This window comes from Tympanuchus pallidicinctus, unplaced genomic scaffold (assembly GCF_026119805.1).
Source record: "Tympanuchus pallidicinctus isolate F22 unplaced genomic scaffold, pur_lepc_1.0 scaffold14, whole genome shotgun sequence".
Lineage (NCBI taxonomy): Eukaryota > Metazoa > Chordata > Aves > Galliformes > Phasianidae > Tympanuchus > Tympanuchus pallidicinctus.
The window spans coordinates 3,114,576-3,139,240 of record NW_026294659.1 but is presented as its reverse complement, the minus strand read 5'-3'; the positions used below and the strand labels follow the sequence as shown (position 1 = coordinate 3,139,240).

The following is a 24,665-nucleotide window of genomic DNA, read 5'->3' as shown; positions in this document are numbered from 1 at the left end:
CAGCAATGCAAGCCTAAACAAAAAACAATACACACACTATCTTAATATTTTTCAAACATAACTTTTGAGGCATTACTAGAAAAAGTAAAAGTGAAGTACACATTTCTGCTACTTTGATATTTGGTTGTATGTTAAATGTAGCATTATTCTAAAATCTACAATTTTTGGCAAGCAAAAAGATTATACTAAAAAATGAGGAATATGATTAAAATTTCTTTCTATTTTCAAAGTTGGCACAGTAAAGAAAGAAATTATTTGTTCTCCGTAACCATAAAACAAAAACAAAACCCAAAATCAAACGAACATACCATATTGCAATCATCAACTCTAGAAAATCAAAGAAAAAGAAAACAAAAAATTGCAGGCCCTAATCCAATACTGTGCAAAGTAAGCCTGAAATATTTAGATGTTGTTTCACTGGAATGCATGTAAACCTGTGATGGTACACTAATCAACCTGATGCCCAGCCCAGCCCAGGATCCTTTAGCTCTGGTGTTTTTAAAAGTTTGTTTTAAAGTCACTGTTTAGTTTTCAAATTAACACATTTGATATGCAATTCCAAGATATAGAAAATATTTTAACGTTCTATTTCTGTAAATACACTGTAACTTAAAGTAGAACTGCCTCTCTACATGAATTCAATGACACTGTTCTCCTTTCTGAAAAACTAACAGATTTGACTGTTTAGCAGAACTATCACTTAATAGGAAACACTGACTAAAATTCCATTGCTCCAACATGTTCGAAGAGAACAATATCGATTGTTAGAGTACGTATTGTTAAGCCAGAGTTGAGAAAGGGAACTTAATTATCAAACACTATTCTTACAAATTATGATTGCATGTGGAATAGATGTCAAATACAGAACTGTGTGTTGATGTCACACAGCTGAACAATGCTTTTCTTCCTAAGTGACAAGAGGGCAGAAATAACAAATTGAGAGATCGCATTTTGTGCTTACATGAGGGTACAGTGCATACAAATAGAAGTCAATTAATTTTTCACCGAGTATCAAAATAATACCAGCACAGAAAGATAAAAACTAGCAGATTAACTAAAGATATGTTTATGCAAGAACACTAATATGTTTACACAACCAGATTTCATCACTGTTTCTAAAGCTCTTTTGTATCACATTCTAATGCTTATTCAGAAAAGCATAATGCCTCTCTAAGGAGGTACTTCAAGATGCCTGAAGCAAAACCTCTCCCTGTGAGCCTGTTTGTGAGGAACAGACAAGTTCTTTAAAGGAAAGAACAGTACTTTAAATACTTAATACTTTTTAAAGTATTTAAGTATATGAAGCTTATATTCAAACTGCCACTCAAGCTACTGAGCATGTATATCAGTCTGTTTATTCTTCCCATTCTTGCTCCAGTGGCAGAACTCACTTTTCTTTGTATACCTGGCAGAAGGATACAAGCTTGTCCAAGGGAGAGCCACAGTCCATTTCAAAATAGAGAACTGCAATAGCTACTTAATTTAGGGCACTTAAAAAAAAAAAAAAAAAAAAAAAAAAAAAAACCAGGAAAAAGCCATGTTCTGATTTCACTTGTGGCTTAGTAGTCATGGGAATCTGACACAGATACTTGGATACTGGGTGTGATTTAGGCAATCATGCTAACGTTCCAAGCAAGGTGTTGGAGCAAGATGCCCTGGAGATTTCACAATACTTCATCTTGAGAATTGTACGTGTTAGCAAAATGCTGGTGCCTAGTTCCCATGACTAAACTCAATGAGATCTTCAACAGTAATAGCTCTTGCATACTTTTCTGAATAAACAGCTATCTCATATCACATGTTTTCTATTACCTTTGTAACTCATTGCACTGTGCACATTTCATTTTAGGCCTGAGAAGTCCATGTCTCTCCACTGGCTGTAACAAGAAATGGATTCTGCATTAAACACGTTGACTGACAAGTGCTCTAAGACCTTGTTCAAGCAGCCAGGAAAAGTAAACCATACAAGAACTCTTTCTTGTTAGATTGCTTTAGTAAGTTATACAAACCTGTGTACTGAAGGTGCATGGGGTGTCCTACAAACAGCATGTCCATATGGGGTGGATGTTTTACCCTGATTAGTCTTGTTTGATTCTCTAAAGAAGGAGTCACACAAAAGCTTGAAACAATGTCCTTCTGACAGTCTGCATTGGTTCGACAAACTTTGCTGGCCTCGATAACTTTTCGTGCTGGCAGACAGGCATACTGCAAAGGGCAGATATAACAATTTAAGGTATTTTCCAACACAACAGAAAAAGAAAAAAAAAAAAGGTAATATATGTACATATATTCCTTCTTCAATCAACGCAAAGGTCTCATTGATATGTTACCAGCTCACAAAGAGCTAGAATCTGAGGGATTATTGTTTAGGCTTTTTTTTTCCAGATCCCGCAGAACATTTACCTGTTACATATTCAACCTCTCATTCCGCTTCTGGTGGAGAGGATCTACATGCATCCAAATAAAAGCTGACATGCACAACAAAAATCAAGGCATCTGAACATAAGTCAGGGATTCCTAATAAACAAAGCCTGCATCAATGAACTACAGACTTACCTAGTTAGGAGGTTTCAGCCTTCATTGATCTAAAAGCTTATTTGGCTGAACAAAATCTTATGTTCAGGAAAGCAGCAAACCTCCTCGCCCAAGCCATGTCGTTGCTAAGTGGCCTTTTTTACTGGATGAACACAGCACCTGATGCAGTGCTATGTTTCTGGTCCTACCTATGTAATACTCATTCATCCACAGGCTGAAAGACCAGATCTTTCTTGCATGCCACCGGCCAAACAGAGAACAGTAGAAAGGAACAGGAAATTGTTTTTCCCCACATGTCTCTCCTAACAGCTCCGTGGTAATTTTCCTTTTGTTCTTAAACACAAGCAAGGAAAGTTCTTCATCTATTGTTTGCCTTGGGAAAGAAAAAAAGAGGATTTTCTTGCTTCTTAGCCTGACAATTACATTGCTTTGTAGATACATGTATGTCAGACAGACACTCTGCATTAACCTCAATACAAGCTCTTTCTTTTCTGTTTAGGAGGAAGGAGCACATTTTCAAACACTGCTCTGTAGCATTGAAAATACTATTTATTTTGTAAAAAACTCACAGCCATTCTAAGGACATATGTAAGACAGGATTTTGGATGCTTTTATTTCGTCACTGTTCCTAAGTACCAGATAAGAGCATCAAAGCTCAGTAGAACAATGATTTATCAAACACTGCTGAACTCGAGGATGTTCCCAGCCACTACCACATTTCAAGCAAACTGCTGGTCCATGCTCAACTCTTGGAACCTAAATACAACAAGAGGACACTGGAGTGGGAAGTTTACAATCAGAGAATCTGAAAATATAGCAGATATATTTATCCCTACAGGTTGCAACAATAACAAATTTACACCTGTAGAAATGTTTACACAGTTGCAACTCATGCTCTTCCTTATTGTAAACAGAACTGTTAAAAATATTCCTTCACTGTCAATATGGATCATGCTTTTTAAGAAACATTTCCATACTTTGAAGACACTAAGGCAAAATCCTACTGGGAAACTTATGATGTTTCCATAAGATAAAGAAAATCAATGTGATAAAAAAGGAATCAAATGAAGGCCTCAATGTTGAAAAAATTAATCTCCATAATCTTGACTTACATGGTTTTAATTTTAAATGGTAAACAGCACTGCCAACTTCACAGAAAATAACAGAACAGATAGTCTGGTGTTTTGGTTTGCCTGTAGTGTTCACTACCTTTAAAGACTGAAGCTCCAAAATACAAAATGTAGCCCTCTTCTCAGAAGTTGTTTTTCTCACCAATATTGTACATCAAATGGTGAAGATAGGGGAATTGTCTTTCTGCCTAAATGAATGAGGGGTAAAAGATCTTTTTTGCTTCTTCGAGATGCTGCTTGACTGATCATGGGAAAAATTACAGTATTTTGACTCGTAAGACATACAGGGGGAAAGTAATGTACACATATACCTTTAATGCAAACTAGAAGTATTCTTAAGCACTTGAGCATGCTACATACAAGTTAGTGAATATTTCTAACTTCATTTAAATTTCAAATTTACCTAGCAGAATAAGCACTTTAAATAACTTACCCGATGGCTGTCCAAGTTATTGTTGTACGAAAAGCAAATGTCTGTGAGGCTACTGTTACTACAACATTCAACTGTGCCATCAAGTCTTCTATAAACTAAAGAACAGAAGCATAAGAGAAAAAGATCAGTATTATAGTATAGACAATTCCGAAAAAGAAATCAAAGTTTCTAAATAAAATAACCATTTTGTAGCCCTCAAGAACTAAAGTAAACCACAGAGCCTAGCCATGGTTCATTGCAACTAAAAATACCACCTTAACAATATTGTCTGATTTCAATAATCCCACGTGCTGAATTTTTCATCTTAATAATCTTCTTGAGATCTAGTAGTAGATCTAGGGGATCTATTACTTCTGAGCTCTATGAAAAAAAAAATATTTTAGCTATTGCCTCCAACTTGTATTAAGGGCTGGCATAGAAATTTATGTCAGTTATTCTAACAATTTCACTGGCAGACTACTGAAATAACCAAAGCTCAAAGTGTCTTATTTTAAACGTAAAAGCCCTTTACAAGATTCAGGTTCTGAAAGCGTTCTGAGCCCTGAAAACTGCAGCAGTGAAAAGATGATGCTTTAAAACCTGGTACAGGATCTTTCTATTCCATTCTATGCCATTTAAATTGTAATTCAATCTAACAGTTAAAAAAAAGAAAAAAATTGAATAGTCACTGTAAGAACCTGTGTCACAGCAACACTGCAGATCTTTCCTTAGGTAGATCATGCCTGAGATGTTGGTTGCTGATTTAATGCTGCATAAACAGCAGCCCATTAACGTGGACCATATTGCCTGGGGCTTACAGGTGTGAGCACTGTACCATACAATTATTTCTTCAAGTACCCTAAAGCAATCAGAGATATTTTTGAATAGTGAATGACCATGAAATTAGTTCCCATATAAACTAAATTGAAAACACTGCTTTTTTTTTTTAATTTCAAGAATGTCCCTCAGGTACTGTTTTTTTTGTGTAGCTTCATACTCAAATAGTTTATCCTTCATTTGTTTTATTGTCAAATAGATAGGGTCCATTTGCTATATACATTTTTATTGATACTCTGTATTTATGTTAGTTGTGAACTGTCAAGGTTTTGACAAATGACAGCTACTACAGAATGAAAGGAGTTCATTTAATTTCAGAGGAATATTTCTTACTGCTGGAGGCTTATGGCTCTGAAAATGCAGACAGACTGGTCTGATTAGAATGCAGCAATGGGACGAACTGCTAACACAACACAGCAACCGAGCTGGATGCAATGTTAAGTCTCTAGTATTAAGTCCTTACTATTTTAATCTAAATAGCACCGATTCTGGTGCAAAATAGTCAGTTTTTTTATCCATGACTCTGCAATTACATTTCTGAGATTCAGTAGAATCTCAGAATATATAGCTACGGCATCTGAGGATAGGTTCTTACTTGCCATCCCAGCCCAGCTGAAAACATTTGCCAGAAATACCCTCACTTTCACAGGGATGATCCAAACTGTTACATATCAAAAAGCATGATCTTACCTGTACTCCACTAGTTTCCATATTAAATATTTATCTTTGTTTCATCTGTAAGATTACTTTCCTTACGTGTTAAAAAATTCATACTTTTTCAATCTCACGTCAGAATTATACTGCATCAAAAAGCATGGATACTTGGCTTGTCCAACCTCCTGTTTACTTCCATTATGATGAAAAAAAGGCAGTGACAATTTTCTAGCTCTGAGTATCATCATACAGGTTTTGCCCAGCTGCATCCCCTTACCTCCAGAATTCAGTCTCCGTGGATGCATCCATAAATCAAACACTGGAGAGCTGTAGGGCATGTCTTGAGACACTCAGCCAATTTAGCTCAACTGCTCATTTTTGTTCTACTTAATTTTTGTTTATTGTTTTAACTTAGTTTAGTTCACATTTTTCTTCTTTGTTGTTAATGTATAAATGAAAACAGAAGAAAAGAGACTGACTTCTAAAAGCAATATATGCAGTCCAGACAAATATGAGTTCATGGGAAAAGATACTGTGAGGCTGAAGAAGCAAATGAAACATAAAACCTCTTTAGTGAGAAACACCAGACGAAATGGCCATAATAAAGCACATCATTGGGTTAAGCCACACATTTTGTAATGTCATGCTGATCAAAGCAATAAGGTGATGTATGGAATTTACAGATGCAAAAGATCACTGAGTTTATCATATAACTGAACCAAAAATGGAGGAGATAATTGTAAATTGCTAATAACCAAGTCATACAATATCCTGAAAAGGCAACTCTCATTATTCAGATCATACAGGACATTTGTACAGAGAGACTGAAAGACAAGAAAAATTATTTTATCTATCCCCTCCCTGCTTTTGTATTTCACAAAAAGAAAAGTCATATTGGTCACTGCTTAAGACATATCTTTATCAGGCTCAATTTATGAGACACCTGTCTCCACTAAGAAACCCTAAATACAAAGTAGTTTTTAAGACATGATAAAACTACAATATAAAATATTGAAGAGAGTATCTAAAACCATACCTCTAGCTGGAAAGCTTAGTTGTTGTAGAGTGGCTGCATTTATACAGTAGCCAATCTGTGATTTCTGTGAAAAGTCTCGCAGACAGGAATTCCAGTCTTCTACACCATAGATTGGGCAGTCTTGTAGACTAGTGACGATATCTCCCACAAAAAGACCTCTTGGTCCATTGGCAGGAGAATCCTGAGAAGAAACACTGAAGTCAGTCTTCTTATTATAGTTAAAACAACTAGGATCCATTTACAGTTGAATGGATGCTGAATATCCATTGAACACTGAGGAAGGGTGTCACTTTCAGACTAACAGAAAATCTAAGGTATCACTGGAATTCATCATTTTCACTGGTAATAGAGCAATACAAAAGTAATATATTCCACAAAGAAAAAAATATTTAGTGCATAAAGAAAATAGGCAGGTCTCCAAGTGTTTCAAGGGATTCCTTAAAATCGGAGCCATTTTCATCCAACTTAATATGCTGTGTTTTTTCTGTCATTTTAAGTTGAAGAAGCTTCAGTTAATACCCTAAATATTCCAGCAATGCAAGTTATTCTTATGCTGTTAAAAGTATAAAGCACAATAAACATCATTCTCCATGAGTTATATCTGCTCATTTTTAGATCTAAAAAAGACTGAATTCTTTCAGCTCTGCTTTTCTTCAACCGTGCTGTATTTGATTAAGTCAGAAAAAAATAATTTGTTTCCAGAAAATCAGCAGAAACTCCACTTTGCTTCCAGCTGAACCATGCAAGCATGAAAATCAAACTAATGTCCAACATTAAAACCAGACAGCAATAAGGACAGTAATAATAGATATCTGAGTAGATTAACCTGATAACAATATAAAAAAAACAAAAACAAAAACAAAACCACACAGAAATAAGCTGCAAACTCATCTAAACAGTCTTAGAGTATGCTTAGTAGTCTTTATTCATGTCATCTTTGTTCACTTACTAATACATAAAAAATGAGATGGAGAAATAAACTTCAAACAGACAAGAAGGACAACATATTGGATTCTGAAGAGCATTGCACTGGTCATATTTAATTGTAATAATAAGGGACGCAGGTACACCTCAGATCACAAAACATATAATATGAAACCAGTAAAGAACTTTTCTTACCTCTGTTACTTCAGTGACAAGTGCCCCAACACCCGTGTAATAGAAAGGGAAAAGAAAGGCTGGCAGCAGAAATAAAACCACGAAACTCACAACACCGAGAACAAAATTATGCCACACTCCTGAAAAGAAAGGAAAAAATTGCTTCTAAGTAAACACTAACAACAAAAAGGTGCAAGATTTTAATGTAAACTTTTAATTAGCTTTCCTGAAATTATTAATGTAAGAATAGATGAAAAATTAATTCATGGCAGAACATTCAGAAGAAAAATACTGGCTTCTGAATCAATTTTTAAACTACAGTTTCTATCTACAGAGATACCCATATATCATAAATATTTTAAAAAATAGTGGAAAGAAATCTATTACTTGTCACCTTTTTCTGCAATAAGCCCATGAAGATTCTTAATAAATAGGTTTATACATGAATAAATACTCATTGTCCTAGTCAGCAAAAAGTACAACATTTAGTTGCAGTTCAGTATTTTTCATGGTTATTTCCACTGTAAGAAGAAAAATAATGACATCTGTGTGTGCCAAACAAGGTTAGAAATTTATTTGAAAAAAGGCTTCTTTTACAAGACAATCTGGGCCTAAAACCACTCCATGAAATTAAGCATTCTAACCAGCATTTTCAAACATTATTTTAGCAACGTATTTGTAACAGCACTCTTGACAGAACGCTGTGCTCCATAGGATGAAACAAACCTCTGTAAGTCACATTTGCCTTCCTTCAGCATTAAGCACTATGAAAATTTGTTCATTTCATTTACGCTGTTGGAAAACATTTTGCAGATCAATGCAGGAAAACTTTTCAGTGCTGAAGACTCTGTATATCTTTCTTCTTCAACTTGGTAAGAGGGTTTGATAAAATTCTATATTTACTGTACAGTGTTTCTGATGCTACACAAATGGGAAACATTGAAAGTACTTCAGTACTTCAGCTGAGTTTGTTCCCATTTTCAGGAGTAGTTATTTCCTAAAGTAATTTCTACTTCTGAGAGTTTTTGATCATATCTCACTGGTGGATAATCAGATGAAGTGTTTCAGCATTCAGTTATTTTTATCAAACACACATAGGCTTATGTGCACAAACAAATGCAATGAAAGAAGTACTAAGAAAATATTTTAATTGATCTTTTATCTTTAAACAAAACAAAACCTTTATTTTTTTTCCAGCTTAATGAACTCTAAACATCTAAGACAGATACAAAATTGTTTTGTAACAGTGTGGTCATTGGAGCATAAATTGGAGGGAAAAAAAGAGTTGATGGACGTGTTGGAGGGTGACAAGAAATACTTTCCAACAGCCAACAAAACATAGTCCTTAATAGAAAAATCTACACAGTTTGCTGTGTGGAATACAGCAGAAAAGCCTAAAATAGAAAGGCTACAAGTTCATCCCAAGTGATCCTTAGAAAAAACAAACAGCCTAAAAATGAGAATAGCTGTAGAGGCACACTGGACACAACCTTTAACATACCTTAAATCATACTTCAAAAAATTTTTAACTCTCTTTTTCTGTTAAAGACAAGACAAAATTAAAAAAAAACAAAAACAAAAGCATTGATTTGTACTAACTACAAGCAAGTGATGTACAGCAGTACTTTTTAATTACTAAGTGGGGAATGAAAGCTAAAAATATGTCTCACAAAAATGCCTGTTCGTTATTGTTGAACTCATGATGCCATCTGCTGTACAAAAATATATTCCTTGAACTCAGAGTAGAAGTGAACTACTAAAGGAATATTCAGTATATTCTCTACTAGTTCTCACATTTAGCAGCCATATAAAATCCAAAATGTTGTATCTGTAAATGCAGATCTTCAGTATACTGAAGATTTGATATTAGATTCATTCAACTGCTTTTAAAATTAAGAAAAACAGAGTCAAATTTACTGAATATCATATTTTAGCATCATAAAACATCCTAGTGCTGAAATATACATATAACTAATTGTAAAAAAACCTGCATATATTTGTTACAACAAAGTGAGAACAAGCCACTGATGCTAAGCAGACTTGCAAGGTGTTTGTTCCTACCTTGTATAACCCTATTTCAGGTTTTCTCAAAATGATTACAAGCGTTCACTCTTCAAGCTATGCAAGCAATTCTTTTCTACTGCAGTTTATAAACTAATTTTTTTTAGATGGTTTTCCAGAAATAAATGCAAGCAACTCATTTTAAGAATTATTTCTTCTTCTTTTGGTTCTGTTTACACCAGCTGAAAATGGAAATTGATTAATATCAGAAAAACTTGCAAGTATGCTTTGCTAAGTATTCCTGTGCTAGTCTAAAATCCTCTTTATAAAGATTTACAGTTACAATATTCAAAAAACAGTGTTTGTATGTTCATAGTACAACAGGCTGGCTGTTTTCTATTGCTCCCTGCAACAGAAAATTATATTTATGATGAACTGAAGCATAACATTAATTTCTCTACCTTTCCTTCAGTATGTTGGGAACCTTCTTTGTCTCTAGAAGTCAGTAATACAAGCAATTGAAGCATAACACCATCTCAGTATAACTTCCCACAACAATGGTGCTCTAATTCCCAGTATCCAGGGATTTCTCTTTAGAACAAAAGACATCAAATAAAAACCATTTGGAAGCTTATTTGGAGCCATTAGCTGCTATTCTCTTTGGAGATGTTTGTGGTTTAGCCTTTATTTCCTTCTGATAGCAGCATCAAAACCCAGTCAACTATTTAATAATGTAACTCACACTTTATTGAAAATCACTCAAGATACTGTTGAAAATCACATTGCTCCTATTGCAATTGTGGTCACACAAGAATGTTCACTTGTGACAGCAAACAACATTTAATACCACCAATCTTTGGTTTGAGCATTTTCCAGCTTGCATGCCCCACCATTTCACTATTTAGGCCATTCAATATGCAAAAAGAGTTAAAGGAGCTTCTGTACCTGAGCTGGTCTAAGAGCTTATGCTAGTGTGAGAGGATGATCAGAAACTACATTCCCAGCCACATCTATGAGCAATCTGAATCAGATATAAAACTTAATATTTTTCAAGGCAGGAAAACAGTACTCATTAAATTCCTAGAAACAGAACTATTCTGCCTCAGAAAATAAACATAATAAGGAGAGTAGCAATTAAAAACAAAATAATGACATCACAGTTTAGGTTCAGAACAGAATGATCATCTTTAGGTAAAGAGAAGTTTTTATGCTTCTCCATTTTAAATGTTTGGTTTTCTACCAAAGATTTACATATGATGCCTATAAAGTAACTGTGCTAAGCAAAGACTTACTAAAAGAGCAGAAAATATTACCTGCACAAAATATTCTTAGCTGCTGGACTGGTGATATTAGTTGCAAGTGAGTTGTGAAGAGATCAACAAACGCGCCAGGATAGACAATGAAGATAAAAATCCCAAATCCATTAAATCGTACTTGTTCTCTTAAAAAGAAAAAAAAAAAGAAAGAAAGAAAAATGAGGAGTTATTGTATACTAGGAAACAAAGAACTGTGAGATTCTTCCTGGCATATGTATTTTTGCCTATGAGAAGAACAAAAATTATAATTATAAAGCTAACTTATTTTTCATAACATGAAGGACAGAAAGATAATCAAACTAGAGGATACCTTCTGCACTATCTGCCACTTTTATGCAACAAGCAGTTATGAGCCTGGTAAAAAATAAACACCAAATTCAATGTCTTTTCTGCCTCCTACACAACAGTAATGCATTAAATACATTTTTGTTTTGTTTTGTTTTTTGAAGTAATAGATACTTTAACATATAAGTTCATATTAGGGACATCTTTTAAGTAAAAAGTGATAACGTTTATGACTCAATTTCAAAGTAATCTATGAAAAATTACTTGGAAAAGCTATGTCTTCCCTTTACCAGGTACACCATTAAAGGCACTTTTTTGGTGCTCTTTGAAGTTACATATTTTATTAGGGACTTGTAGAGGTGTGGCAATCACATTCAAAGACAGTTGTTGCAAACCGGGCACAAATCAGCTAATTCTTTTTGTTTGTTTATTTTTGTGGATGTAGCATTATATTTAAATCTTTTTTAAACAACACCAGCTCTGAGAATGAGAAGACAGAAAATTATGAATAGAATTTATGCAAAATGACCCAGAGTGAACACATGAATTCCCTGCATTCAGCTCTTAATACCTACCCTTACTACAAATAAGAAATCTGCACTCTCATAGGCATTCCATACTTCATTACTTAGATAGAAGATGGACAGAGAAAAGACTTCTTTGGCATAAGCTTTGACTAAGCTAAGACTCAAATACTTTAAGCTTTTGTAGTTCACAGCCAATACTATCTTGAACTGAAATTGGCAAAAGCGTGTAATAGATTTCAGAGAGTCAAAGTGATTTGTCTGAAAACAGTATTATCATAGATGATGATAGTAATAAACAGAATTTTTCCACATACAACTATTTAGTAAAACCTGAGGATTGACTGCAACAGCACTACACACCCAACCTGTACTAGAGGAAAAATAACAAATCAAAACGAAAACGGAAAAAACAGCAGCAGCAGAAGTAAAAAACTTAAGCCTTCCAGATTTTAACCAACAGCAACTTTACGTTGGACAATACCATTTTTTTCTCCTAAAAATAGATGAGAATCAAATTTTAACAAAAAGATAAACTGAAGCTGAATATTCAAAGCCATCACCCCAGATCTTGAGTGAAAGTATCATACTGCTCTTATACCATACCAGGTTACAAACGTCAGAAAAAGCTCTACAGTTACTCCTGAATTCTCTGCAGTTAACCAACAGCACCTGAAGGAAATTTTCTTATCTCTTCCTGTTGTGGGATGCACAAGTGTAAGAGCTTCTGCTTCCACCGATAAAAATATTGAACACAAGAGAAACCAAGCTTGCAGACAAATGGATTATATGATACATGGGGACCCACATCATTCCTTTGACTGAGAACATTCAGGACCATAGAACAGGTAGTAACAGGTTTAGATGTGTCACGTCTTCCTACGCTCAAGAAAAATCAGTGAAACAATTTAGGATTTCATGCCCATGGGACAGCTAATGCCTCTGATGATTAGGAGAAACATGGAGGACACTGGAAAATCAGTTCCAGGAAGCACCCTTAACCATCCTATGCTGAGTGCCATTTAAGTGTAATGATTAACCAGGTCAAATAACTTTTTTTGTGAAGTAATCATCACAGTTAAGTAATAATAAAAATCTCATCTGTGATCAAAACTTCACACATCATTGAGATTAACAGGGACAAATCACATTTGACTGAACTGCTGCTTTAGTCCTTTTAGATGCTACTTCGCAAGCTGTGTTTAACAACCAAAAAAGAAAGTATTTTAAAGTACCATCATGCAAAAGCATGCAAGTCCTCTTCAAATGCCACAGCTCCAGAAATACAACTGCTGTGTGAAAAACAGGATCACTCAAAAGCAGAATTATTTTAAACCTGATGTGGTGTGGTATATTTACAAAGCAGAATTCCTTTCTCACAATCAGTAGAATACACTTTTTATGAAAACTTTGTTCTTTATTGTACTTTAGAAACTTAAAATCTAAGAAAGCTATGAAATAAAGAATAAACAGATTGTCAAGAAAAGCTGAAAAAATGATAACAACATTTCCCTTGTAATTAAATACTCTGGAATATTAGGCTTTGTTGGCACATAGTAAGAGAAAAGTAGTTTGTATTACCGAATAGCTGCCACCCCATGGCCGACTTCATGTATCACACCACTGATGAGGATTGCAGAGAAGAAATAGGTCAGCTGGCTGACAGGCAAATTTACACCAGGCACCTGTTCATGTGGGCATGACAACAAAACAAAACACACTAGGAAACCAAGAGGTACAAAGACAAATTATTCTGTCTCTAGCCTTGCTGTTCTCACTCAGCTTTCTCAGCCCACCAACACAGTAAGAGCCACTCACACAGTGCTGCTGGTTTGTAACTCCCCTCAGTTTACTCAGTATATTTTAAAATACATGGAATATATATTTGTATGTTAAAGATTGAAAAGCTCTCTAGGAGAAAAAGCCTTCACTCTTCCTATTCGGTCCCCACAACCAAGACAGAGTGTGTCCTACTTTATATTAAGCTCCAAAACTTTATAAACACATATGCAGCCTTCAGCTATAATGAGAGAGGCTTGGCACTGTGAGAAGTGGTTTAAATTGTGCTGCAGACAGTCAGCTATTGAGATCCACTCTCCAAATAAGGAAAGGAAAGGAAAGGGAAGGGAAGGGAAGGGAAGGGAAGGGAAGGGAAGGGAAGGGAAGGGAAGGGAAGGGAAGGGAAGGGAAGGGAAGGGAAATGAATTGTGCTTCAGTGGGAGAAAAGAGATGCTATAGGCAAAAATTCCTCACCTGCCTCTAAGACTCTTCAAATGACCTCGTTTTACACAAAAAGCTGCAGCTCCTGGCTGCTGTTCCAGCAGCAGATTCAACTGAACAGACCCCAGTCAACTCTACCATTCAGTCCAGCTCATTTTTCAACTATATGCATTTTACTACCTATGCAAAACTCTGCAACAGCTTGATGAGACTAACTTGCTTAAAAAAAAAAATAAATCCTTCAGAGGACCATATTCACTAGTATTATACTGGACCATTTCACAAATTCTGGTCAGACTGTGATCATGACCAAGGAATACTGGCACAACAGTCCTACCTCACAGTATGAAAATAGCTACTATTCACTTGTTAAGCATCCATTGCTGCTATTGAAGCATCAGCTGGTGGCACTAACAGATCACTAAAGTGGTGTTCTCAGTGGCTGTCTGCTCTATATATACAGAAGGACAGACAGCAACAGCAAAAGCCACCATCTTAGTGCCACCCTGAGTGTAGCACATGAGAAATGCTTTTCAGTGCACATGTCAAAGCAAGTTTAAGATACACCTAAAAGGTAAGCTAAATATAATGAAGGATTCATGCAGTAATGTGTGAATAGGCATTGCCATCTTATATTTCATGGTCTTCCAGTAATGCCTTTATTGAAAGATCCTTTCCTAATAGCTGATCTTCTTAGCTGCTTTTGTTAACAGGCAGCCAACACAAGAAGGGGCAGCTACTGAGTTACCTACTGGTGGATAGTTTGAATAAAGTACAGGACTGAAAAAAAATAAGAGAAAAGGTGCAAAAAAAACTTAATCAATGGAATGCAAGCAGAACTGTATTTCCCCTCCCCCAAAACTGAAGGCTAAAGGCTAAGCAGATCCATGCCAAACTCTGAAACATAGTTAACAAATTTATTTATTTTTTAAAGAAAGCACCTAACTTTGTCTCTTCCAAGGCAATTAATGAATTATGAAACATACAGATAACTAATTTAAATGAGGAGAAGACTTTCTTCACTTTTCCTTCATTATTTGCAACCTCATTTGGGTCACTTTTTAGAATTAACTTATGCTACCACATTCCCCTCAAACAGAATACTGGAATTCTTTAAAAGCAGAATTATACAACTGAGTATAATTCATTTCAGAAATGAAAGAATAAGGTAGGAAAGAAAGTCAACCACAAGTCAGCTTAGGAGAAGTAATCTCATCCCCATACATATGGCATAACACTATCCCTATAATATCCATCTATTTCAGTACTGATCTGTCCTTGGTTTGAGCGCAGTGATACTGCTGATATGCAGTTACTGAGGAATCCATTCCACGCTGAAATTGTTAATATTATGCTATACTTCAGCTTCCATAGTTACAGTTCACGCCAGATTACTTCCAAGGGCTCATCTTTATACTTTGCTTTCCTTTTATTTATTTATGTCACTTACATAGAAAAGCTGAGTATTGCAAATGATCAGTTTACTCTGGTATCAAAAAAGTGGATAGATCCACTGAATCACAGAATGGCTTGGGTTGGAAGGGACCTTAAAGATCATCTAGTTTCAACCACCCTACCACAGGTTCAGTAGCCACCCACTAGATCAGGAAATGATCTTGGAGGGGAGGGGAGGGAAGGGAAAAGAAAATGTAAAGGATGTTTTTCTTATTGTGGAATGTAATAAATATACATTCTTAGGATTGACCCTATTTGCAAGTAAATGAGAAATCTTCAGTCTCGTGTTCAATTTGTGCTCTCTTGGACACACAGCAAACCACCAAGACTTCCCACTTGCTCCTGCCTGCCTCTAGAGATAATTCAGGTGCAGGTTGTGGACCATATGACCACATTGGCCGTACCAGTACTTCTTTCCCAGGTTGTCTCCTTTTCCAGCACATACTGCATTTGCTATATTCACCCTGTACGTGTGAAACAAATCCAAACCATACCAATTGCACTGAATTTGTAGCACATGCTAATGTGAAGGTCTATCCTGTGAGCACGCAATCCCCAATTTCTGTTCACTTGACCGAATATTAAAATAGAGCAAAATGGTTGGGTATCACTGCCATATAATAGAAGGTAGAGCAACCTCTGCCTACACATTGTAGTCAGAGAGAATTCTTGGAGAAATAAGGTTAAAACTAAGGTTAAAACTGTTCTAAGTTCAATGCCATTTCTTCTATTACCACCTTATGTATTTTGATGCAAGACATAAAAAAGACAATATTTGCAATCTCTCCCATTCTATAAAATACATTCCTTTCTAAAATAACATTCTATATTGTCCTTCATCAGAAATCCATGAAACAATAAAATAAATTGTTACCATGTCTTTGGCTAGATATTGCCAGAAACAGGACCCTCAATTTCATACTGTAAATTAGGCAGAAGTCCTTGAACGATCCAAAAATACGCCATCTCCTCACTAATCTTTGCTTCTACAATAACACAAAGCTCTTTAAAATTCTTTCCCTTCCCACTAATACTTTTATAGTAACAAATGAAAGAAATTACCTCTCTTCTTGTCAGTTATGGATTAGTTTTGCAAACTTCAAGGCCACTATTGCCTCTACTGCTCAGAGAAGGTAAACTCTTACTGCTGTTTTGTATTCTTAGTACTGTAATTGCTGTTTTCTATTCTAGTATAATAATTTAAAGCTTTTCAAAATCACTAGCCATTTCTCACTTCTGAGAGTATTTAATATGAGATCTTCCACATATTTGCCTTTATTTGTCCTCTCATTTTTTACCACCTCCATCTCACTTTTAAGGCTGATAATAAACCAGCAAATTTTTTATTTAAATAAGTATCAGCAGCTGGGTTATTCTTACATGGGAGAATTTGAGTATTGCATATCTCATTAAGAAGATGGTTAGTATCAGCTCACGACCCTCAAATGAAGACCTGAGGAGAAAACACTTACCACAACTTGCAGCATGCGATCATTCTGGGCTGTTGGTGCCTCAGTCAGCATCTGTGTCAGTGTTTGCATCAGTGTCTTTCCAAGAAGAATCACAGAGCCAAACATAGCAGCTATACCAAACACCATTCCCATGCTAAACCTACAAAACAGACAAATGGTTAAGAAATTCATAGGTGCTAGAATACACTTAACCACATTAGTACAACTTAGCAGACAAAACAAGTAAGACAAAACTTACCAAGTGCTACTACTTTTCACACATCAACAATACAGTATAAAAACATTAGCTAAAGGAAACTAACAGTGCTAATAGCATATATCAATAACATAAACTTGTGTAACACTGTCCTTGTTTAATAAATGTTTGACATCCAAATCACATCTCGATTCATTTTCAAATATTTTTATGCTGTTCTTATATATTCTAATCTTTATGCAGTTACCCAATATGAGTAACTTGTCATTAACCATGAACAGAAACATAACTTTACAATGTATAATTTAACATGCTGTATCACACCACCACATATTTAGTGCTGTGGATCAAGTGATGAGGTAGTACACATACATACTTGCATCTTCTTCACCAGCAATAAAAAAAATAAACAACATTTACATGAGATTCAAACTTCCTTAAAGAAGAAAAATTAGGAGATACAAATGCAACGCTAGGTTAAAATCAATTACTTTAAAGACATTTTTCCTCTCATCCATTTAATTTATTAAAACCATTCTGTTGAAAAACATTTCAATTTAGATCAGCCCATCTAATGGCTGATTGTTATTCATCATTATTATACTTTATCATATACTTGAAGGATGTGATAAAATTTATTTTCTAGCTAAAGCATTTCAATTCATTAGCTGTTCTTTTCACAACAGCATAATTGTTCTTTTACCATCCTTAAAAGAGCTCACTGGAAATTAACAAATTTATTTTAATCAATATGTACCTATAACGTTAATTAAATAGAGTGGTATAAACATTATGCTGTAATAAATTATACACAGTAAAAATTGTGATTGACATTGAACTATTTAAAATCAAAGTAAAATCACTCCATGCTAGAGAAACCAACATGAAGCAGAATTCTCTTTCACAACTATCTCTTTGGAGATAGCAATACAGGAAATGAAAATAAATTCAAGCCCTACTCCTTTTTTTTTCAGATAGGATAAAGACTTACAGTAGGAAAGCAGTTCAGCAATAATTTCCTAAACCAGTCCAGAAGCATCCATACTAACCACTCTGCTAATTTACCCATTACTAGCAATCTGTGCAATCTTAGCAGGGAAAATAGTAGGTAAGCAAAAGAGAGAATGAGAGCAATGTGCTTCTGATTAGGTATAGTTGCTGAATGCCTGGGAAATGATTGGCAACAGGGGCATGATCAGAGGAAAATTCAATGTACAGTAATGGACAGATCTGGGATATGAGAAGCTGCTTTCACATCTGCGTCTTCACACAGTAACATATGTAACAGCTCTGTATTTAAGAACTATGAATGGCTCACAGGTAGAAATACAGTTTACGGATTTCTAGTTTTATAGTATATCCATGTGTAACTTAGCTATGTTATTTTTAGCAGAAGAGATAGACTTATGCTGACACAGTACATTTATGGCTACCATGTTTGTTCAATTTTACTGTTAGTCTACAGTAATAACCAGATTTACCCATTCCACTGCTATGGATAAAAGACATACATATGGTGATAGTTGCTGCCTCTGTACTCATTCGACAGAAAAAAATATCCTGAATGTATACCATAAATACAGAAATCTGGGTTTCCACCTCCCCCAGTTGTAGAATTGCCGGTTGAAGAGCGTTGTTTGCCATCGCATGTGAAAAGGAGAGACACTCAAGCCATAATTCACCAACCAGTCTTCATAAGATGCCTTCAAAGAGCTGGATGACTGCAAAACAATGGAAAGTTAGGTTAACTTAAAAATGTAAGGAAGATTTGTGCTACTTGACGAAGTAGTAAAACAGATCCATTCGTATGTAAAGACAAACATATAACTTCAGGTACATGTAATCAAATCATAGAATCATAGAATGGCCTGGGTTGAAAAGGACCACAGTGATCACCTAGTTTCAACACCCTGCTATGTGCAGGGTTGCCAACCACCAGACCAGGCTGCCCAGAGCCACATCCAGCCTGGCCTTGAATGCCTCCAGGGATGGGGCATCCACAGCCTCCTTGGGCAACCTGTTCCAGTGTGTCAAAACCCTCTTTGACTCATAGGTGTGACATATAGTACAAAAAGGTATGCTACTGCTTTGAGTAAATTACTGCAGTTCTAGGATTATGAGAGAGATTGGGTATTCAGTAGTATTTATCAAATAAGATCCTTATTATCTTTATTACTGTTACATCACTTTGAGTGATTTTTTAACTGTCTGGATAGAAGGCTACAAAAATGAACTTTTATGGTATTTCTTTTCTGTATATTTTAGTAAATGCTTTTAAAATTGTAGTAAAGAAAAACACATTCTGTTGGCATCAACTTGTTTCTAATACCGGTAAGATGCGGATCAGTAGTGGGATTATCCTTAGCAAAGGTAAAAATGAGGTCTACTTTTCAATCACAGACTACTACTGAAGAGACTTGAAATACATGGTCATACTACCAAAAAGGCAGAAGGACTTTAAAATTACCAACCTGTTCTGCAATTGCAATTTCACTGATAATTTTAAGCTTTTCAAGATACTGTTGGTACACCTTCCTAATAGTTCCAAAGACTTCTCCTTATATTTGTCTTTGTCATGAATGCAACCTATGGACTGTATAATTAATACTTTATTGCATTAGTACCCAGTATTATGAATGAACAGTAGAAGTTTTGCAACTGCTATTTTATAATATACGGTGCTGGTTTTCTCAATAGTCCTTCCTCAGCCTGCTTTCTGGAAGATAGTATCAGAAAGCCAAAGGACAGCTTTCCCTAGAGGTTAAAAGAGAAATTTGTAGCTGAGGAAAAGTGTATCAGAGCAGAAGTGTGTCTAACATAACCCAGACAAGTCTTCAGAGCTGTCTGAACGATAGCATTGCTCCTGAGTTTCCCTATGAGAAGTAGAACCTACTGAAGATGTCAGGAATGTGCAGTTCACAAGAGACTCCCCTGCGCCCCTAGATGGATCTTCACAGGTTCCTGGCTGCCTTCCATGGTTCTTGAAACAAATTTAGAACTTGCCAAGTTCCTTGCACTACTTCTGGCCTTCTGTGGTGGTGGCAGGAAACAAGCAGGGTATCTTCTACAACCATACTCACAGCTTTTCTCATTTTGTTGAATTAATAACAACGTACACTAAAATTTACTAAACTAAAAAAATAGTTCAAGTAACAGCCTTCCATGTTATTCTTTCTACTCGTATGTTTCTGTGTAACTTCCATCTACAACTTGATTGATTTTAGTCATATTTTTGTTCAGTCAGCTGAGGACAACCACAGAAATTTTTGTTGTAATGTATCCCCTAGTCAATACTGGTCAGTCATTCCCTACAACACTGCTAAGTTTACTATCCACAACCACATCAGCATTTGCTAGCCTACTTTTAATAGAAGAGACGACAAAGAATATCACACTTTTACAAATAACACTTAGGCCAGAGAAACAAAGAAAAATGCCTTCTCATATAATGTATCTGGTAATTAAGAACAAAAATCTGCATGACATTAAATACATCTGACATGAGAAATCATCTTTTGCAAATTCAGTAAACATATGCAACCCATTCAGTTCACATAGGATAAAAAACAAAACAAAACAACAATAAAACAAAAACAAACAAACAAAAAAACCCAATCCCAAACACTCTGAAACCTAAGCAAACAAAAACCACCCAACCAAAAAAGAAACAAATAAACAAGCATTATAATCAAAAATAGAGATCTGGCACTTCAAAAATATCTGTTCTCTTAACCACATACAAAAACATCAACCACATTTCCCCTAGAATTTCCACTAATGCATCCCTTCAAATTCATTCTAACCAAACCACAGCCCTTCTCTACTAGCAAGGCATAAACAAATTAGCAGCTCTTAATGAGAAATGCAGGATTCTTGAATAATACATTTGCAAAGAGACACAAAAAACAACTTTGGCTTGTAAATGGTATTCATAATCACTAAATGACAGCATCCCTTGAAACAAGTTACTACATTCTTTTCAAAGCGTATTAAAAAGCTCTACGCAAACTTTGCTCCTTCTGTTCTGAGTCCAATGATCACATTACGACACGCACCATCTTGCCCTGGTATGAGGTATGTTATTACCCTTTGTTTCATCTCAATCCTCCTCCACAGACCTGGGTTCAGCTTCTCTAACTTGAACTCTAAGTGATCTCTGCTACATTAATTTTACTATAAAAGCGATACCCTTTTTATTTATGCAACCTTTCAAATTAATGACCGCCTACTAAATACTCCAGGAGCTCCATAAATATCTGCCAGCAAGCAGGAGCCCTTAACATTCTTTTGTGCTGACAAAGGCTGTTCAAGAGCCCTAGACCATTTCAGCTTCCTGACCTTAAAAGCTGAAGGCTCACCTCGACTGAATGGGCCTAAAGCATCTTTTATTTCTGATATCAGAAGGAGGGACAACCTTCTACCCTTTTCACATCACTGGTCCTTCAGGCAAATGGGATGACTTAGCATGCTGGGGAGCAGCAATTCAGGGGTTTGCCTAAGTGACACCTTTTTGTAAGATTCAGCCTTCACCAGGAAGCTTTCTTATTTATCAGTGGTTCAAATGAAGAGCAGCAAGAGGAATTTTCCAGAACCCAGCTTGAGTCATTGTTGATTTGCTAACACAAATGTACCTTGTAGTTCAAGCAATATTAGGTGAGTTTATTTGTGCAAAATGTCATTTATACACATCGCTCTGCCTTTCATATTACAGAATCCCAAAGAGTGAGACTGTCTAACAGAAACACTTGAAATCTGAACAAAAATAATAAGAGATCAAATTAAGCAAGAGACATTGCACATCTAAAATGTTTACAGAATAAACATCAAGTTACAGCACATATCCTCTTGCCCAAAACACTATCAGCATAATGAACAGAAAAGTACTCCAGAAGTACTTTTCACTCATGTTCTGTATGTCCTTTTCATGCACTTACACTGAAAGAGACTGGAGGTCTAGGCTACAGTTGCCAGCAGTTCAGAGTTAAGAGTGTGTTGGGAGATTTAGAGTACTAGCAATAAAACAAACATGAGTTTCCTAATTACATAAATCTGGTTATTTAATCCATAATTTATTTTGGCTGTGGTACTTGAAACTTAACAGATCTACCAGAAAGATCTACTGAAACCCAGCAGCTCCCACATACTTCCAGACGATTGATAAATTGTAGCTAAAGCATCAAAGTTACAATTTAACTCCTGGACATTCCTGCTTGCAAGAGCATTCCTGGCATTCCCCTTTCTTTCTCAATATGAAGTAGATACTAAGTTGCCCCCAAACAATGTAGATTTTTTTTTCTCCTTTGCTGCGTCTATTTCTCAGAGAAGAACTAGCCCTTTTTTACTTACAAAAAGGAATAATTTTAAGCTCTAATTCTGAAAGAAAATCTTCCAAATCTCAGATATACAAATGAGTCTCAGCACCATGCTGTAAGAGTCTGCTATGTGAATTCAGTGATTGCTTTGCAGCCCGAGATTTTTCATCAAACACAAAGCTGCCACCAGAAGAACATCAGCTTGCTGACTGATCTTCCTGATGGTTTTTAAAGTGTCTCACTCACTCAGGAGCACGTTCTTCTTGTGTTCAGCCAATTCTCTAATGTGTTTCCAAGCAATGTTGTGCTTGTTACCAAATATAGCCTTGATATATTTAACATAGACATAATATAGCCTCGATGCATTAAAATCTGAAGATTAAAACGTACAGATTAATGTTTGACAACTAATGGCTCTCACCGTCGATTGCGTTTGTAAGATCCAGCCTTTGCTGCGTTTGCTTTACGACAATTAGCAGCAGGGGGAGCTACTTAATTTTCCAAGGGTCCTCACCAGCTAAAATAGCTTTCCTTATAACATTTTTCCCCGTGTTTCACACCAGTGACAAAACGAACATCTGTTACTTTGATACTGCTAGGCCCTATCCGTACTTGGTAGAAACAGAGCAGTTCCTGGACTGTAGCATCAATTTCAAAAAGCATGAGAATTCTAATTGGAACCTTTCGTTTTATATTTTCCTCGTATTTCTTGTGCCACCGCACCTCATAGTAGGAACAGCGGGGCAGCGCTGTGGGCCCGGCGGCCTGAGGCAGCCCTTAACTTTGATTGGCGGGACAGCGCGGGTAGCTTCAGGTCTGCAGGGCCCGCGCAGGGGAGCGGCGGCCCCTCGCGGGCGAGGCGCGGACCGTGGCCGGCCCCCGAGGAGGGAGGGGAGGCGGGGAGGCCGCTGCCTGGCGGCGGTGCCGGATTCCGCCGGCCCAGAAGGGGTGGCGGGGGGAGGGGAGAGGAGAGGAGCGGCGCTGCTGACCCGCCTAAGGGCTCCCGGTGGGCTTTGCGCCCACAGCCCTCACCTTGAGCAGAGTATCCGCCAGGTAGATGGCGCACCAGCCCCCCAACACGCAAACCACCACCGGGATCGGGATCATTGTGGCAGTCCAGCCGGCGGTTGCGGCGGCTCACGAGGAGGAACCTCTCGGAACTAAACCTGCCCCGGAACCTTTCTCCATCGGTTGCATTGTCCGCACGGACACTTCCGGGATCCGTATCGAGATTGGGCAGGCGACGCCGTGACGTCACGGCACTGGGGGAGTGCGGGGATACGTTGTTCCGCCCAGCGATGCGCAGGCGCCGAGAGGCCGTCCGTCCGTCCCGCGCTTGCTGAACCCGGGCATGACCGCACCTGCGCGATTGGCTCGGGATGGGGTGGGAGGGGCAATACCGAAGGAGACCCCGGCATGCCATGCCTTGCCTTAGGGCTGGCGTTCCGTCTGTGTCTCTTTCGCAATGGTCAGGAGCGTGGTGTGCCATGAGGTCATGCCTTCAGAACTCACGTCTTTAATTGAAACCTTGAGCGCTAAAGGCAAACAAGTACAAAGCAAAGAGTAAGGAAAAGTGATGCTTATTAGCCTGTACAAATGGTGACATTTGACCTCTTTCCCTCCCTCCCCCAAACTGAATAAACGAAAACCACTGTTATGCTCTCAATTATCCCGTTATTTCTAAAAAGTTCTTTTTAGCAATGAGGACACCAGTGCTGGGGGAGCCCTTTGCAGTTTGTGGTTTCCAGTTCACCTTTCCCTGTGTGCAGCAGATATATTTGGCCTCTGTCAGCACTCAGGACACATCTACTAAAAAAAACACTCGCTTGGCTCTTCAGCTCTGATGTGTTGGTCTGTGGGTTCACAGGCTGAGCTGTGGAACAGCTGGGAGTTCATAATGTCAATCACAATCTGTATTTTCCACACAGAAAGCTTTGCAGCAGTTGTGTTTTCAAGAGCTGTACCAGTGTCTGTGCTTTGAATCCAACAATAAGCTAAGCCTTCCCTTTGCTAGAGTTTAAACGTTTTAATGCTGTTTTTCAGTCAGTTTATCAGTAATTTCCAGCTCCTTCTGTGTTCTGCACACGTATTGCTTCATTCTGTCCTTCCCAAAGCGATCTGCTGAGAGTTTTCCTTGCTCCCATCATCAGGAAGAGCACCTCAGCTCCGAGACCCTGGGCTC

General features: G+C 36.9%; 1 protein-coding gene across 2 annotated transcripts in view; it reads right to left on the bottom strand.

Annotated features, from left to right (window-relative positions):
• MBTPS2 (membrane bound transcription factor peptidase, site 2) overlaps positions 1-23,752 on the bottom strand; it is a 33,719-nt gene extending 9,967 nt beyond the window's left edge. The window contains exons 1-10 of one of the 2 annotated variants that reach the window (XR_008204341.1): positions 23,516-23,752; positions 18,744-18,892; positions 16,976-17,114; positions 13,410-13,513; positions 11,017-11,144; positions 7,724-7,842; positions 6,605-6,785; positions 4,099-4,193; positions 2,010-2,205; positions 1,813-1,877 (exon numbers count right to left, since the gene is read on the bottom strand). Coding sequence is in view for 1 of the 2 variants with exons in the window: in XM_052673767.1 (XP_052529727.1) it covers positions 2,010-2,205; positions 4,099-4,193; positions 6,605-6,785; positions 7,724-7,842; positions 11,017-11,144; positions 13,410-13,513; positions 16,976-17,114; positions 18,744-18,892; positions 23,516-23,590 (1,186 nt within the window). In the remaining variant the exon portion in view is untranslated. The remainder of the gene's footprint in view (positions 1-1,812; positions 1,878-2,009; positions 2,206-4,098; positions 4,194-6,604; positions 6,786-7,723; positions 7,843-11,016; positions 11,145-13,409; positions 13,514-16,975; positions 17,115-18,743; positions 18,893-23,515) is intronic. The other variant, XM_052673767.1, reaches the window with a different exon arrangement.
• Between the last annotated feature and the right edge of the window lie 913 nt (positions 23,753-24,665).